The following is a 16,901-nucleotide window of genomic DNA, read 5'->3' as shown; positions in this document are numbered from 1 at the left end:
TTGGATGGGGGATCTCTCAAAAGTTGGGAGCAGCATCTATCAAAGGCCACCTGGTTAGTTAACACCCGAGGTTCCATCAACAGAGCAGGCCCTGCCCAGTCTGAGCTCCTGCATACAGTAGATGGAGATAAAGTCCCTATGGTGCATCAGAGGTTTGTTAGGGAAGACAGTTTGGATCAATTCTGCCTCAAGTAGAGACAAACCCATCCATGGGATTGTCTTTGCTCAGGGACCAGGTTGCACATGGTGGATAATGCAGAAAGATGGAACAACATGATGTGTACCTCAGGGAGATCTGATTGTTGGGTGAGAACCAAGTGTAAATATCACTTTTTGTTGAATGTCACTGCCATTGTCTGTATATAGCTGTATAATGTATATACATATATGTATGTATAATGTATATGTTTGTAGAGTTAGAATTTATATTAGTTTTAGTAGTAAGCTGAGAATATGGGGATAAGGGGTGGAATGTCCTGGGGTGACTTTATGATGCTTGTATCCTCAATTGTCTGTTCTGTTTATGCTGTATGTTACGTTCTGTACCTTTAAGACTGGTTCTGAGAGCGAAGGGGGAGAAAGAAGCAGTGCGCAGTTAGTTTGCAGAAACTGCATTCGCTCCTCCACATTCCAGCTCCTGGACTGTGTTCGTCTGAGGGACGGACAGACAGTGGGACAGAGATCTCTTGGCTTTTAGTTAGTTTAGCTAGCTGAGGCAGAGAAAGTCCCTGGACTGGTTTTTTTTTTTTTTTTTTTTCTTTTTCTTGGGACTGTTTAAACCTGCTCTAGACTGAAAAAACCAGAGGAGCACTGGGAGCTCACACCTGCGGCCCACTGGGACCTGGACCTCAGCATTTGCCAGCACCAGAGGAACTGATAAGGGACTGAGCAAGCCAAGCTAACCCACAGCAAGGGCTCTCAGTTTTACTATCTCTCTTCAGAGTGACGAGAGGTTTTATTGTTTCATATTATTTATTCTTTATGCTTGTGGGCACTTTGTTAAATAAATAGGTTTTTCCACTTTTCTCTAAGGAGATTTTTTTCCCGGACCAATCAGGGGAGGGGCCGTTTGGGTTTGCTTCCCAGAGGGACCCTATTTGGAGGTTTCCTCCCAAATTTGCCCTAAACCAGGACAAGGTCTTTTTTGTTTTTAAGTGACAGTGATTTCTATTCAGGGCACGTGTGTGTAAACATGTGTACATAAACAGGAGTTTGTAGGGAAAGAAGCACAGCACCTTTGACCCAAGAATTGAAATAAAGCGGGAACAGGTGATCACTTAATTCCACCTGAGTCAAACCACCCTTCAGTGCCATGTTTTGAGAAGGGAAGCTTTCAGTTGAAAAGTTCAGAATTTGGTGCATACAATAATTAGGAAAATGTTTAATACCAACCCACCCTCTTTATTAAGTCATTTCTTCAAGTATTTTTAACAGTGCAAAATACTGGTTTGCATTAGTACAGTTACTATGGGAATTCACAGTCCAAACAATATCTTAAAAGATTTCCAAAGTCAAACAAAAAACTGTTTAATACTGTATTTTTAGCAAGAACATTTTTACCAAGAATGTGTACTTTAACTTAATATGGCACAACAGAGAAACCATACTTAAAAGTTTCCATTATCTAACACTCTACTGCATATTCATTTTTCCATCTTGAAAGACCAAAAGCTAAGCTGAACTGAGTATTAAAAAAAAGAGCATCAATTATAATCCTCATATTACATCAGCTATTAGGGTTTAGCTCACACTTTTGAATCAGTCATCTAATGAAAGGACAATTTTTACATTGTTCTTTTAAAAAATGTACACACATTTCTTTTTAAAATGTTAATATATATTGAGTATCTGCTTCAGTAAACAAAGCTTAATTTATAAACACAATTGAAACAGCTCCATGTTGAACAGTTTCAGTGATAAACTGGACTTCTATGATGTACAGCCAGTGAGGACCATTGTGGCTTAAAATCATTGTGCCGTTGCTATTCAGTAATAGCCACCTCCTAAGGGAAAAAAGTTCTTTTTTGGGCTGGGGTAGGGAGGGGAAATAATTCATGTATGTGCTTAAAAATACTAAAACTCCTTTCTATCTCTGGGGACCTAAAAATGATCTGTTATGACAGGCTTGGTTTGGTATGGTAAGCTTGTAAAAAGTCTTAGTATCTCTTAATAGGGCAGTTTTCAATGCAGCAACAGTAAATTGCTTGAAATTGTCCTTCAAGTTTCATGCTATAAATCCTGTTCCTCACACACTACTGAAGGCGTCAAAGGTTGGAAGGGACATTTCTCAGGAACTACATAGTCTTCAAATAGTGGTCATTATACATTTTCCAGCAATAGGTGGTTCCTTCAGTACATAATGGTCGGTTTGATGTATGTTCTGTTTTCTGGAGGGAAACAAAGAAGAAAAAAGTCAATTACACAGTTTTATAATTAACTGACACTTAGGTGGTTTCTTCACTTGGTTGTGGATCTTTTTCTCCCTCAAGCCAAACAAGCAGCTCTACAAGTGATATAAATGAAACTGTCCATTACGTGGGCACATTTTGTGTAGGAAAAGGAGGCACTGGGTGACAACACCTGGCCAAGCCCTCAAGAAAGAACAAAGAGCCACCACCACTTGCCCTGGTGTTTGCCACCAATGGCTCAGGACAGGTTGCAAACACTCTGATTTGAATTTTCTTCCTTTAAGGCATTTTTATTTTTAATCAAACACTTATTTTCTCCCAAAGGCAGCCTGTGTTGGATTGCTGCCTCCCTGGGACAGACCCAGGGACAAGGAACCAGCTTTACCACACACTCTTGTCACTGCACACAACCTGCCAGGGAACAGGGTGTTAAAACTGCACTGCTTTCAAAAAATGTAAATCAGGATCTGTTCTTGGAAAACTGTTCTTTCATTCAGAAACCACCACATTTCTCTTAAAATTCTATTTCTTTATTTAGAGAACAAAGCAGAAAAGCACTTCATAAAAATATTCCTAGTTATAGTACCTATCAACTGTGATTTTTCACATTAAGCAACTTTAAGCCCAGAGAAAAAATAAATATTGAAATGCCCACAGAAACTGAAGCTAACAAGAATCCATATTCCTGTTCATTATACAATGAATCATGAATCCACCCAGCTAAATCTGCAAGAACTGATCTGGAAGATGATAGCAAAATGATAATATGGAGCAGGATTTTGTATAATGTTGACATCTTCCCCATTACTGTTTTACATATGCCAATACTGAGCACTCCTAAGGAATGAACAAGTATTGACCTGCAAACTGACACTGATCCTTGGAGCAATCTCCAAGTATGCCACATTTCAATTTCAAAATGCATTTCAGCTATAATATGAGTGATTTATCATTTAGCAGTAGCTGTCAAAGTAACCTCCTAGATAAAACAAAAACATCTGGAACCATAAACAGAGGAGAGCAGTAGCTAAATTTTAATCCAAATCCAACATGTTCGCTTCATTAGGAACAGGAAACAGCTAATTAGTAATTGAATGTTTCATGGTTTTAAGGAGGCTCAGACTCTCCAAACTGAGATGATTTAATACATCTTTTGGATGTAAGCAGAAATAAAGATCACAAGAGCCAGGGACATAACTCCAGAGGGACATCTGGGAGCCTCCAAAGAAGGGACTAAAATTAGTTTCAGGCTGTTGGATGATGAAAATTCTTGTCTTAAACCTAGTGGGGAATTACTAAAGCCTGGAGGGGTCAGCAGAAATGCAAGGATTGAGCACTGTGAGGTTTGTTTCTGGTTTGAGGTTTTTTTTCCTTTTTCTCATGATCATTAGGAAGCTGCACATAGCTTCTTCCTAGTGGAGGCTGTTCTTTATGTTCTTATTAAATTTTAAGTATTGTTTTTTAAATTAAGGTAAGATGAGGACATTGAGGGTACTGTGGGCTGACTAAACTTTGGAACAGGTTTCCATATTTCCTTCCAATCCCCTTTATTTCTCAAGGAAAGTTCAACGGAGGTATCTGGAATACCTTTAAGAGAGAAAAGTAAATGTTACAGCTCAAGCCCAGTGCAGCCACCCAGGAGACATCATTGATCAGTGAGCAGAAAGTGCATAGTTAAATATTTCCTTTTTTATAACACCCTCAATTATTCTCCAGAAATTAAAATACTTTTTTGTTGCTGTGCAATAAACAGAATTTCAAAGCATTAACCACGTCACACAGCAACCACCTCTGAGGAATTAACGTGTTGGGAGCAGCTGTGCCCCCACTTAGACAGGAAAGACAATGTGATGTTTTCAAATTAATCTTTTCTGGAGAATATTCACCATCTCCTCAGTGCAGCTGACTGCAAGCTACAGACCATTTTATAGCACCTTACTGTATTATATAGCAAAGATTTTAATAAATCTGTGTGCAATAAATGTATTCTTTTATCAGGTTTATCCCTTAATCAAATTCATTTCTGTGGGCTTCATTCTATTAAAAAACTAAATTATACAAAGGTGAGCAAAAGCATAGATTTACAGTAGTTTAAAGCCTAATCTCATTCTCTAGAGGTAATACTGACCATATAAAAACGGTATAAATTATATTCCCTAACACTAAATATGCTCATGAGCCCCCTGTGCATGTTACACTGCTTTACAGCCTACAGAGCAATGCATGACTGGCTTAATAAGCAAGACATTTAGAAAGGAGGCTTTTTTCCCCTTCACAATGTATAAGACAAGTAAATATCTCAGAGTTCTCTTGGTGAGCCACAGTCTGTGTTAACTGGAATTTTTCCTCAGGATAGCATTCTCTTCCCTGAGTTGTTAGTCCAGGGTAGGTGCAGCTCTTGCACTCTTTTTAGCCACAATATCATAATTTGTCTTTTTCTTTCAAGGTTTTAATGGGTACATAAAGCAAAAATCCAAAGGCAATAATCATCTCCATATTTATTCACATTTAATATTTTTTCCCAGCCTATTCCGCATCTCTGAATTTTCTGAATCCTTTGTAAGATCTCTGGTTTACATTGGGAATTCAGCTTTATTTCCCTAAACTACTTTAAAACAAAACTTCCATGCGTACCCTCCCGATGTGCCCTGGCAATGCTGGAGTGCAAACCCAGTCCAGGGAGAGGAGAAACACCCTGGATGCATCTACACCTTGGGATTGCCAGGGCTCTGTGGGACAGTGAAAACTGTGAAGAAATTCACTGGAGGAAGGAAATGTGGGATCTGCTGTGTAGTGAGAAAACAGATAAATATGTTGTATCAGTAACTGTAAATTATCCATGTAATTTATAAGGTATAGCCCAGCACTACAGGCTGCAGAGAACATGGGTAGCAGGGATGAAATAATAAACTGGAAATCCTGCTCTGCCAGCTGAGCTGGAGGAGGGGCTGGGAGAGCAGCTGGAGTAAGGTGAGCAGGAGCTGAGAGCTGGCTGTGTGGCCAGAGCAGGGGCAGGAGGGGTGAGGGCAGCCCAGTGCCAGGCTGTGCCCTCTGGGAGCCTCTGCACAGCTCCTGCTCCAGGGCTGGTGGGGTCCAGGAGTCTCACAGGATCCCACAAGTGTCCAACTGCACAGGAGATGAGCTCTCAACCCTGCTCAGGCTGGGTAAACAGCACCTCAGTTAGATCAGAGCCAAGCTCAGCTTTGGAGGAAGCAAGACATGGGAAATGGAATGCTGTAACAATAAATTAACTTGCAAAGCTGGGGCTAATTAGTTTGAACCAGTGTTTGTACAAAGAAAAAAATCAGCCAAACCCAGTTTACTTCTACAAAGGATCACATCCCTCAGAAAAACCCTCTTTCCCTACAGCCCTTGGCAGACAGGAGTGCTGCCTGCCTGGAAGGGGAATGAATCCAGGCCCCTGCTTGTGGGTAAGGACCAGAGCAATTACCAAAACTCAGCAAAAGATCCCTTTACAACCATGAAAAGAAGATGGATCTGGGCTGATCATTGAACTGAATGACAAGTAAAAATTACTTCTTTGCCTGCTTATTAGTTGTCCAGCAAAACTTCTCTTTTATCTGTAAATATCCTTCAAACTGAGCAGTGAGAGAGCAGGACACAGCTCACTCTAGACCCACGAAGAACACGGTCAATAAATGCTGGTTCTGTGAGCAGCAGTACCAACAAAGGTTGATTTGTTTTCATCTCTCACACTTTCCTATGGCCTCTCTCCACCCCTGCAGAGGTGCCCTCTCTGCTATCTAGAGCAGGGCTGGATCTAGATATCTAGACTGAGCCCAGGGGATCCCTTGGGATTGGTACCAAAACCTCTCCTTCCCTCAGGACTGTGGTGCCTGACCCTGCAGGGCTGCTCACTCACAGAGATGCTGGGTTGGAGTTTCCTCCCAACTTATTTTGTGTGTAGGGATGCTGAGTCAAATCTGTCAAATATTTCCTCATCCATGTTAACAGAGCTAAAAAATCTTGCACTAAACCCAGGATTTCTAGTCAGTGCCTGTAAGGCCTCATTCCTGGTGAGCCCCTGATGGGGTAGCTCTCAGCTGCACATCGCCAGTGTGGGCATGGAGTGACAGTCTGGGAACTGCACAGGAGCTTTAAAAAACCTTTTCTAGGAACTCTGCAATGACACAGCACGAGGTAACTACCAAGGGTTTAATAATTCACAGCCTCCAGAGCAGGACACACTCTAGGGAGAGAACACAGCTTGGGCAGGAGGAAGAACAGGCCTAAGACTCATATGAAGCAGCTTGGATTTTAAAACACAGTGGTTAGATCAGAACACCAACAAACTAAAGTCCAGTCTTCTACAGGATAAACCCCAAAATATGTTCCAAGCTACACCAGTCGTTCATCTTTGACAATCAGATAAAAATAAAATGTTATTCATGGTAACCTGAGAGTTTTTGTGCCAAATGTCTGCCAGGTTATGTCACAAACAAAAGCAGCAGCAGCAGCCCTGGGTCACCCTCCTGTTGCAGGCAGAGTGAAGTACATTTTCACCTCAGGAAAGCCTGCCTGTCAATGCTGCTGCCTCCTTCCTGAAATTCAGAGGTTGTTTGGTTTTTTGGTTTTTTTTTTTTTGTACATTTGTTGTTATCAAGCATTACTGTATCATCTACTTTTTAAGATTTTAAGCTAACATTGCTTTGCTGATTGTTCCAATATCCCCTAACAATGAAATATTCTAATACAAAAGTTAACTAAGGTATAAACATGCAAAAGGAGAAGTCTCCCTGCGATCATAAAATGATGTTATTTTCTGTTCAGCAGTTCATGTTACTGCTGTTCATGCTAATTAATTAAAGGAGCTGTTGCTGTAATGTGCAAACAGGGAATCTGAGAAACTGAGAGGGCTTTTAGGTCTCGGAGTGAAGTTAAGTCAATCTGGGCGCAGGCAATCAAATGTAATGAAATCATTTGTCAATGCTAAGCTTGCAAAATCTGTGAAGTTTGAATAGGGAGTAAAAGGATTATAATTAGATTTCCACTAGGATAATAACTAAATGGCAGAAAGCAGTAAAGAGAAAATATTACTTTGTTAGCTAATGGTGCTGCTGTTAGGTTTTAGTTTTTATCAGCACATTTGTGGTTGTTCTAATTTAATTTGCTTTTATCAGCAAAAATGCACTACTCGAATGGTACTTGAATGTCATTTGCAAAAATCATTGATCTGAAGGTGCACTTAATGACACCCAGTATGTTTATTTTATGTGAAAGGGAGATTGGTTGATAAAATGGTTGACGCACTGTGGTGCTGGCCCAGGAGTGAGCAGTGGAAGGAGGAGCAGGAGGGTGTCTGAGTGCTCATCACCTGCTCTGCTCCACTGCAACCACAACTGATCTCCTCTGCCAGGTAAAAACCTCCCAGCTCCAGCTCTGAACTACATCTGAGATAGGGAGGATGGAGGCAATAAACTGTAAAGTTCAAAAAAGCTTTAAGTCTCATCTTCAGGAAATTTCTGTTCAATTAATATACAAAGCAGAGGGAAAATGAGTCAACTAAATGGAAAAGATTTATAATGCAGATCAAAAACACAGTACATGAAAAACTTGTGTTAATAAAATAATTTTAAGAAATGAGCATAAAATATGACTTAATCAGTGTGAAAGGTGGCTGTGCAGTAGTTCTGTAATTTTCCTTTAAACCATCTCAAGGAGATACTGGCAGTGGAACTAATTGAATTTCAAAGGAAAAGCACTGTGTGAATGATAGATTTCTGTCCAGCAGAGCTATTGACAACAGAAAAAGAAAGCTCTGTATTGATGCTAAAGCTTTTTTCCTGAGCAACTGAAAGAGATTTTGGAAGCCTGGAAACAGCTTTGTATTAGCTACATGTGTTTTGCCCCTTCCTCCTCCCAGGGCCCGAAAAACAAAGGCAGCAAATGACAGGGGCAGTGAGGGAGCGTGTTCGAATTCAGAGCTGCAACAGCAATAGGAGCTGTCAGGGACACTAATGGTTATCAAAGGGAATAAAAAGTTATTACAGTATCAACATAAATTAAAATGGAAGAGGAACACTTTGAAATCTAAACAAGCTCCACAGAGAGCTCTCCAGAAAGCTTTTTATCAGCTGAGAGTGTTTAGTGACCAAGTGGCTCAGCTTCTCACGTCTCCACAGGAGCAGGATTACCATGCTAGGGGGGTCAGAGCCAGTAGGGCAGAAAAGGGAAGGGAATGGCTTTGCCATGGAGGGACAGGGCTGCAGCTCCTGCTGCTCAGGCCATGCCCTGCTCTCACTGAGCCCAAGGACACTGAACACAGGGAATATTCAGCTCTCCCTTTGGCCAGGCTTAACAAAAACTTCCTGAGCCACAGCCTGTCGTAACTGAAGAGATGATGAAGTTAGGATCAGAGTAAAAGAAAAAAAAAAAAAAAACAAACCCAACCTGAAATAAAAATGGTAAAAATCACAAGGCTTTCCAGTGTATTAATAAACTACAGGTAACATAAGGAACTTCTCTTGATTCCTTCAGGCAAGTAAATGGTCATTGGAAGTGGCTGTGCATCACTTTCCTAATAGTATTTGTAATAATTTTTGATGTAAATACACATTTGAGCCAAGTGTCATGGTTTTTCTTCAACTGAAAACTGAAATTACCTTTCTCTACTTTACCAGAGTCTGCCCAGATGCACCTTTGACTCTCAGAGTTATTTGGAAGAGCACTGAGCACTCCTCTCAGCAGATACCATGAACAGATCAGAAATGTAAGGAACATTTTGCTCATCAAATTTAAATACATGTGTCCCAAGTGCTCATCCAATATTTTGACTATTTCTGGCAGCAGCAATTTTCCAATTGCAATATTTAGAGCACAGCTCTCATCATATGTACACATATATATACACACACACGTCAGACGTATATATCTGCATTACAATTAAGCTGTGATTCTCCTCTGTAATACAGAGCATATGAATCTAAAATCACAAGAAGAGACAGCAGTAAAAATATTTGAAAGCTTTCCTGTAAGGATGACAGATGGATGACAGATTCATACCAGAGGTATGCAAGTCAAACCTTCCCCAGCTGAAGAGAAATGCTTGAGTGATGTTTGTGTCTCTAAGTGCACTGTAGCCCTTTTCCTGTCTGCACAAATTGCCTTTAGTTACCTCAGCACAGGGGATTTTTGCACATTACCATTACATGATGCAGGAGAAAGGGTGAGATTGCTCTAAGAAGCAGCAGTTCTATGGAAGAGGCAGCTGTCTCCAGGCTGCCAGAGCAGCCAGCACAGAACTGAACGGTCTGGAATGAACATGGCACAGAACTGAATGGGAGAAAAACCCTGCAAGTTGGACTTTCATTAGAGAATCTCAATGTTCAAATTGCTCAAACCAGATTTTATCACAGGTGACTGTGGATTTTCTGTGTGGCTCAAAGAGGCTTCCAAAAGGAATGGGAATGTCCCTTGGGAATATCCCTGTGTCTCAGCTTCCCCAAGGGAGGATTTCACAACTCCTCACATCCCAGAACTGAAGCCATAACTCATTTCCTGCTCTTTGGGAAGCACTCAGACCATACCTGGAGGTGCTGCACTTACACACGGTGAAGGAAAAGTAGCACCGCATAGCTGCTCATAATGTGAACACGGCTTTTCTTTTTCACTTACAGTTCATGCATTTTTTTAAAACATCTGCAATCTTGATAGGTAGGTAAAGACCAGAGGTAAAATATTTCAAATGATAAATCATATGTAAAACCTCTTTTGAACTAAGGGCATACAGCTTGGTAGATAAATATCACTTTTAAAACAAATATCACCTCTAAATCACCTTGGATAAATATCACCTCTACTTAAAGTTAATTTCTGATCTTGTAAAGTACTGTTCTTTCAAAGGTTTTTTGTATCAAACAGGAAAATAAACCGAAGTTCTGTAATTTACATTTATCCTAAAACAGGAAAACAGTCATATGCATTATTCTGCATTTCACCTAATTTTTAATGCCAAGCACACAGGTGAGGAGCTGTGGTACATACTGCACCTTGCATTGCTGCACTGTCATGTTGGGTTCCGTTGTGTTCTATCTCCATATCTGGGATTCCAGCATCTGAAAGATGGGAGACTGAAGATTAATGTATTCCCCTTTGCCTCTCTCTCAGGCACCTTTAGAAAAAAAATATATAACAAACTAGGGTGCTCTCCAAGTTAACATGGTCTTGCATAAAACATTTGGTCCTCATAGAATTTTCAGTAGTAAATTGTTTCCAAAATGTGCAAACATTACTGGTCTCACAGTGAATTATTTTTAACTTGCTTCACATTTGTCTGATGATCAGATAATAACCAACATATGGTAATAATATGTCTGCAAAATCCTCTTGAAGAAGGAGGGCATCTGACACATGAAAAATAAAAGTTGAAATTAAACTGTGGTAATATTAAACTACATTGACTCTTGTATATAGCCAAATACCTCCAAATTACGGAGCTGAAGAATATAGCCAGTGCCAGGCAATAGTTTTGGGATCTGTGTATTAGTTTGTGTGAGTGCGTGTTACAGATAAGAACTGTGCAAATTGCATTTCCAACCTCAGCTCAGGATGTGTGAGCATGTGTTACCACCCAAACTAAAATTACAGCTGTCATATCATGTGAAATATTTCCAGATCTCTGACAAGAGCTTTCCAAAGAGGATTATGTTGTTGGTTTTTTTGAGTTTTTTTTTTTTGCCAAGTTGAGAAGGAGTCTCATGACACTCACTTTGGACCTGTTTAATTTCATGTTGGTGATCCTTCTGTCTGTAGAGTACTTGGGGTGGGGGCTCCAACACCCCAGGGTGTTACGGGAACAGATGCCATGATCCACCTTGTGCCAACAAGGATTAGCATGAAGGGGATGTGATTTGAATCCATGGCACCTCAAATCCTGGAGAAATATCTGCTTCCCTTATCATACAGCCCTTAGAAATTACAGGAAGGAAAAACCCACACCTGAAAGGGAGATGTGTATACAGTTTGGGAGTTTTTCCATGCAAAAAGCCTGTTCTGGACTTTCTCAAACAGAGAATAACTGCACTGTTGCTTTCACAGATCCCTTCAGCTGGAGTGTCAGGATCTGTCACAGAGATGATGCTTTGCTGGTGACCCTGCAGTAACTGAGCTCTGAGTGAAAGCAGGCGTGGTTTTACATTTGCTAAAAATTTGGTTTACCAATTGGGAGATAGGATTTTGGGAGAAAAAGGAGAAACAGGCACAACTTAAAAGTAAAAACAGATAGAATTTATTAACATATACTAAAGAAAAAGAGAGAAAAAAAACGAGACATTCAAACACCTTCCCCCTCCCACCCCAAACTGTTCACTTTTCCACTCAACACAGAGAAAAAACTATGATTTTCAGTCAGTTGCTACCATTTAAACACAATCCTACATCACCTTGGGAGAGGAGCATCTCTAGGGTTATGGAGAACACGCCACAAGAAAAAGGTCTGGTGGCTTTCAATGCCACAGATCTGCAACTGCCCGGAATTTTTACAGATTCTGTGCAGTCCCACTCATAAAACAGTTTTCCCAACTGTTTATGGGCCTCCGCATGTTTGGGGTATTGTTTTAAGAATGCTTTTCTAGTACAAAAAAAGGATTTTTTCTTATATCTTTAAAATCGCCTCTATCTCAAAAGAAATAGAGACTTCCTTATTCTTTCCCAGGAGCTGAGGACATATTCTATTCAAAATTCTCAGTTAAAACCCATGTATATCAATACACACAACCCTTTGGCTAGAACTTGCATTCCCCCAAGCAGCATTAGGATATTACAAAAACAGTCCATTTCCCCATACTTCACATCCAGAGAAGTCCAGTCAGAAATGTCCACTTCCTCTATCCTTTCAATAGTCTTTGTCAGTTCTTTCACTGACTTTGTCTCAATGCTGTTTCTCTGCATTTCAAATCACTCTGTCTTCCATGGAGGAGGGAAAAGTGTTAAAGTCTTTGCCCAGAGTCTTTTTTCCTCCTCTCCAGCGGACTCTCAGAACTTCAAGGCTGCAGGTGATGGTGGGGGTGGGAAGGGGGAGAGGGAGCTGCTCAGGAACGCTGATGGACGAAACCTCCTCCACCCCTGGTCAGATCTAAAGCAACTCTAACTTGGATCAGCTCCCTGGAGCTCTGAAGAAAAGTTCTCAAAAGTCTCTTCTCCTTTGGACCAGAGGCTCTGGCAGCCAAGCCCAGAGCACGGCCACCGTGGCCCCTGGCGCAGGGCCAGACTGCTGATTTGCATTCCTCTTCCTCTCCCCATCAGAGGAGCCAGGGAGAGAGGGGACATTGCCGAGGGAGACAGGGGACACTGCCTGCCCTAGCCACTGTCCCACAGGCAGGGTCCCCCCCCAAGGCCTTGCCAGGCCTGGCCCCGGGGGGCCCAGCCCGAACTTCTGACTCACGAGGTGATGTTAGCTCCTTGCCAGCCGGCAAATGAAAAAAGGGCCAAGTCACCTTGGATTTTTGATTTAAGACTAGTTTCCAGAGGCATAGACAACACTCTTATTCGTCAGCCAAGCTGTAAATTCATGCTAGAACTTCCTTAGGAAAAAAACCCTTCACATTCATGCCAAACTACCACAGCAGGGCAACCCTGAAAAGTAGAGTCCTTACAGGAGAGCAATAGCTCAGCAATAAATGTGTAAATGAAATATATTTCATGTGTGCATATATAGCTCTATAAATGTATATATTAGTAAAAAAGCAGTATTTTCACACATACATTTTTTTTCTTATAAAATTACAAGTGACTGCTGTTCTGCAGGGTTTCCCTTCCTCAGATGCCTGTTCTGAAGGCAAGTGCAGGGCACTGACCTATCAATCTGAAAAGGTTCTTTCTTCTCACACCCTTCAGAATACATGTTGTATATACCAAGATGACAGTCATCTGTAACTAATAACAGCATCTGGTAAATGAGACAGACTGTCAGAGTTAAATTAAAAATACTCAGAATAGCCCTTCACATTTTGTTGTCATAAAATTGTACCTGCAATTAAATTGTGGATTAAGATGCTAATGAGCTACCTGATTTGCATATGCAAACAGATTAGCATGTAAATATCAGCTTCTTGCAGGCACTAACATATATATGACTACCTGAGTGTGCCTGCAAATCAAACTGCTGCAGTCAGGCCCACTCTAGCAGATGTAAAGGTGTGTTAATCACACTGCTGGAATGTTGGTATCCCTGGATTTGTGGCTTCCAGAACTGCTGGGTGCCCCTGGCTGGTGTGTGAGCAGCAGGTGCTCCCCTGCAGTGGCAGCACCCAGGGGAGTGACCTTACAGCACATCAGGATTTTAGGTTTTTTCTGACATTCCTCTCAAGGTGCTGGTTTCTGTCTGTGGGATCCAGTCTGGGCATTTGCCTGATCCAGTGGATGTGGTGGAGAAGGTTTTTTGCTGGCTCTGGCCACACACTCTCCCCTGGTCACTGTCCCCACCCTGGTGCGACTGCGGCTGTAAATCCACACCTGGATCCCCTCTGGCCACTGCTGGTGCTCCAGGGACACCAGCCAGGCCCTGCTTCCAGTGATGTGCAGGGCTGTAAAGCAGTAGATGAGAGGATGCCTCTGAAAGATGCTGCTCTCGTACTCACGGAGTTTATATCCCTTGGGTGCCTGCCCAGATAAATCACAGCTCACATCTCCTGCAGAGCACTGCAGTGGCAGGGCACACACACAGCCTTGTCCTGGCTTTAGAGAACAGTGTGGGCAGCTCTCACGGCTGAGAACTCCAGACAAGCCAAATTCATTATTTTTGCTCAGCAGTCAGGCAGGTTTTGCACTCTGCAGTCTCTAAAGCAGTGCCCAAAGCAGGCAGCACAAATTAACACACCACAGGACACCTGAGTGCAGCAGAGACTGAATGTCACTCTGATTCCTGAGCCTCTGCAGAGACTCCAGGTAGGGATGCACAGACTAAACCTTAGGTGCAGAACTGGAAATGAATTAAATCTCAGCTAGGTTCAGTCTTAAACATTCAAACCAAAGCTCTAAAGTTTGGCAAGACCCATCTTAAGCACAAAAGACAAATCCTCCTGGTAGCCAAAACTTAATCACTGTTTAGGAGATGAACTGATTTGCTTTTGTTTCACAAGAATATTTGGGAAGTGTAAAAAATCCAGTCAGCTCTGAAAGCTGATACATATTTAACACACTTAATAGTTCCTGAGGCTGAGCAAACTTCAGCCAAACAGCTTTTAAAATGAAGCTCAGCAGTTCTAAAAATGAATCTGCTGGGAGAGAAGAGTTCAGAGAACCTTATAGGAACCAAATTTCACATTGTCTTAGCTGGCACTGAAACAGATTTCTTTGTAATATATTCAGCATTTCTTGTCATCTCCGTGTAAACTGCTCTGTCTGTTTCTCTAGTTGCAGACTTATTTTTTTTTTTAATTCACGACCCAGAGCACATGGCCTGAAATAGATTTTTCATTATTTCAGGAAAGAATTGTGGGTTTTATTCTGAAATTTGCTCTGTGCATCATCTTTTTTTTTTCTCACTCAATCGAACATCATTTTACGCTGACTGTGAAAGGCCAACTAAGACATTACCATTTAACATCCTGAGACTGTCACCTGATGTGGCCTGTTTAAGAGCCTGTTCCACTTGTTCTCTTCTCTTGGATTCAAATTCCAAAGCTTCCTGCAATTTTCTCTTTGCCTTCTTCTCTTTCTTCAAGCGTTTTTGAATTGTGGCTGAAATGTAAATACAGTGTAAGAATGGTTGTCAGGGCACAATTAATAGATGATGGAGACAGTAAAAAATTAGTTTCTGTTTAATATTCAAAGGTGCAGTTCTAGCTCAAGACCCCTATGACAATAAAGATGTGCATGTGGTGGTGACCTCAAAGACAAACAGTTCTGAGGATGCTGATTATTGATGAAATTCTCTCTCAAGTCAGGAGCCATCAAAGTCTGTGAATGACTTGAAGTTTTTGGTGAGTTAACTGGGATTCAGGAGGGGCACACTGTGCTCTCCTAAGGAGCTAAGTTTTGTTTTACAGAAATACATAGTCCCATCACATTTGGGTGATGCAACGTTTCTGGACACCCACTGCAATTTAACAGCTTCAGCAGGATTTACTGACTCTTCACAACTTGACTGAGAGGTGCCCTTTGGTGCCTCCAAGTGAGACCTGGCACTGCAGACAGTTCCACACACCCAATTTCCATTCGAAAAGCACAGGGAGATAGGACTTGGTACCTACACTTTTGGTCTTATCTAGTTTTATCTTTCTGATTTCATTGATGTAATCTAGAAGTAGCTTTTGGCACATGAAGTGCTGTTCCATTCCTTCAGATGCAGATTTGAATTTTAAAAAGAATACTAATACTGCCTCCTTAGCAACAGCAGAGCGAGAAATTCAGATTTACCAATTTAATTGCCTATTATTATCAAAAGCTTCTAACCAGTCATGGTTTTGTCTCAGAAGGCCCCATTTGGGGTGTACTACTGTACCTCAGTCTCCTGATGCAAAAAATACCCCCTAGGATTATTTGCTTCAGATCTTGTACTTGGGCTGATAATTTCTCACAGCTCTATTTTGTTGTGCTGAAGTTCTCTACAAGACAAACAGAGCAGCACTGAAGCTGCAGAAATGTGGGGTAGGGAAGTAATGACAAAAAACACCTAAATACCAAATTAAAGCCACATCCTTCTCACAGTAAAACTGATGATTCTCAATGCTTGGAGGATAACAGCAGAAACAAAAAGAAATTAAAGCTGTCAAATGAAGAAATTGGGCTAGGAATACCTGGTCAGAATGATGCTAATGCACCTGAAAGCCATGGAACTGCCCCAGCCTCCCTCCTCAGAACCTGCCAAAACTCTCTGGGGCGAGTTGCCCTACAGGTAATAATCCTTCAGCCGCTGTTCTTTCTGCTTACAGAAACGTGTGCTTTGCGCTGGTTTTATTAAATTTAAATCTTCCATTATCAGTGCAGGTCCATTGCTGCATTACACTGGAGTATGAATGTCGGTTAACTCCAAGCCCTCAACAGCTCCAGCTGGAAATGCCAAAGGGTTACACATTTTATAGACACCTAAACTCCATTTTTCATTCACTCACCTCTGTTTTGCAGCTCAGCTGTGAGTTGCCTTTCCAAGCTCTCTCGTAGTTCTCGCTCCCTACAAAGCTCCATCTTTAACTCTTTCTTTTCCTGCTGTATCTGCTTTTCCTGGACTCTTGCATTGTCTACAGCCACTTTCAGCAGGCCCTAAAACACACACAAATGCATGATCTGAAAACACCATTTTCTTTCAGCAGTGACAAAATTCATCCACTTGTTTCTTTTACACCCTCTAGAAAAACAGAAAGATTAGAAGCAAGAACCTACAGACCTGGAGCACAAGTGGGCATTTGAAGTAGTTAACATTACATATGAGGAATTTTGTGGCATGGAATCATTCAGTACAGCTTTGGCTAATTTGGTTACACATACAGTGCCATGTCTCTGCTCACCTCAATAACTGCAGAGAGAAGCACTGCA

The 16,901-nt window shown here is 41.4% G+C and overlaps 1 protein-coding gene across 2 annotated transcripts in view; it reads right to left on the bottom strand.

Annotated features, from left to right (window-relative positions):
- Nucleotides 1-1,551: 1,551 nt before the first annotated feature.
- The window catches only part of LOC136373467 (dachshund homolog 2-like), a 326,642-nt gene continuing 311,292 nt past the window's right edge, over nucleotides 1,552-16,901 (bottom strand). Inside the window, exons 11-14 of one of the 2 annotated variants that reach the window (XM_066338367.1) lie at nucleotides 16,481-16,628; nucleotides 14,964-15,107; nucleotides 10,418-10,483; nucleotides 1,552-2,387 (exon numbers count right to left, since the gene is read on the bottom strand). In XM_066338367.1, the coding sequence (XP_066194464.1) occupies nucleotides 2,350-2,387; nucleotides 10,418-10,483; nucleotides 14,964-15,107; nucleotides 16,481-16,628 (396 nt within the window). In that variant the 3' untranslated portion in view covers nucleotides 1,552-2,349. The remainder of the gene's footprint in view (nucleotides 2,388-10,417; nucleotides 10,484-14,963; nucleotides 15,108-16,480; nucleotides 16,629-16,901) is intronic. The other variant, XM_066338369.1, reaches the window with a different exon arrangement.

This window comes from Sylvia atricapilla, chromosome W (genome assembly GCF_009819655.1).
Source record: "Sylvia atricapilla isolate bSylAtr1 chromosome W, bSylAtr1.pri, whole genome shotgun sequence".
Taxonomy (NCBI): domain Eukaryota; kingdom Metazoa; phylum Chordata; class Aves; order Passeriformes; family Sylviidae; genus Sylvia; species Sylvia atricapilla.
This window is presented reverse-complemented; position numbering and strand designations above follow the sequence as displayed.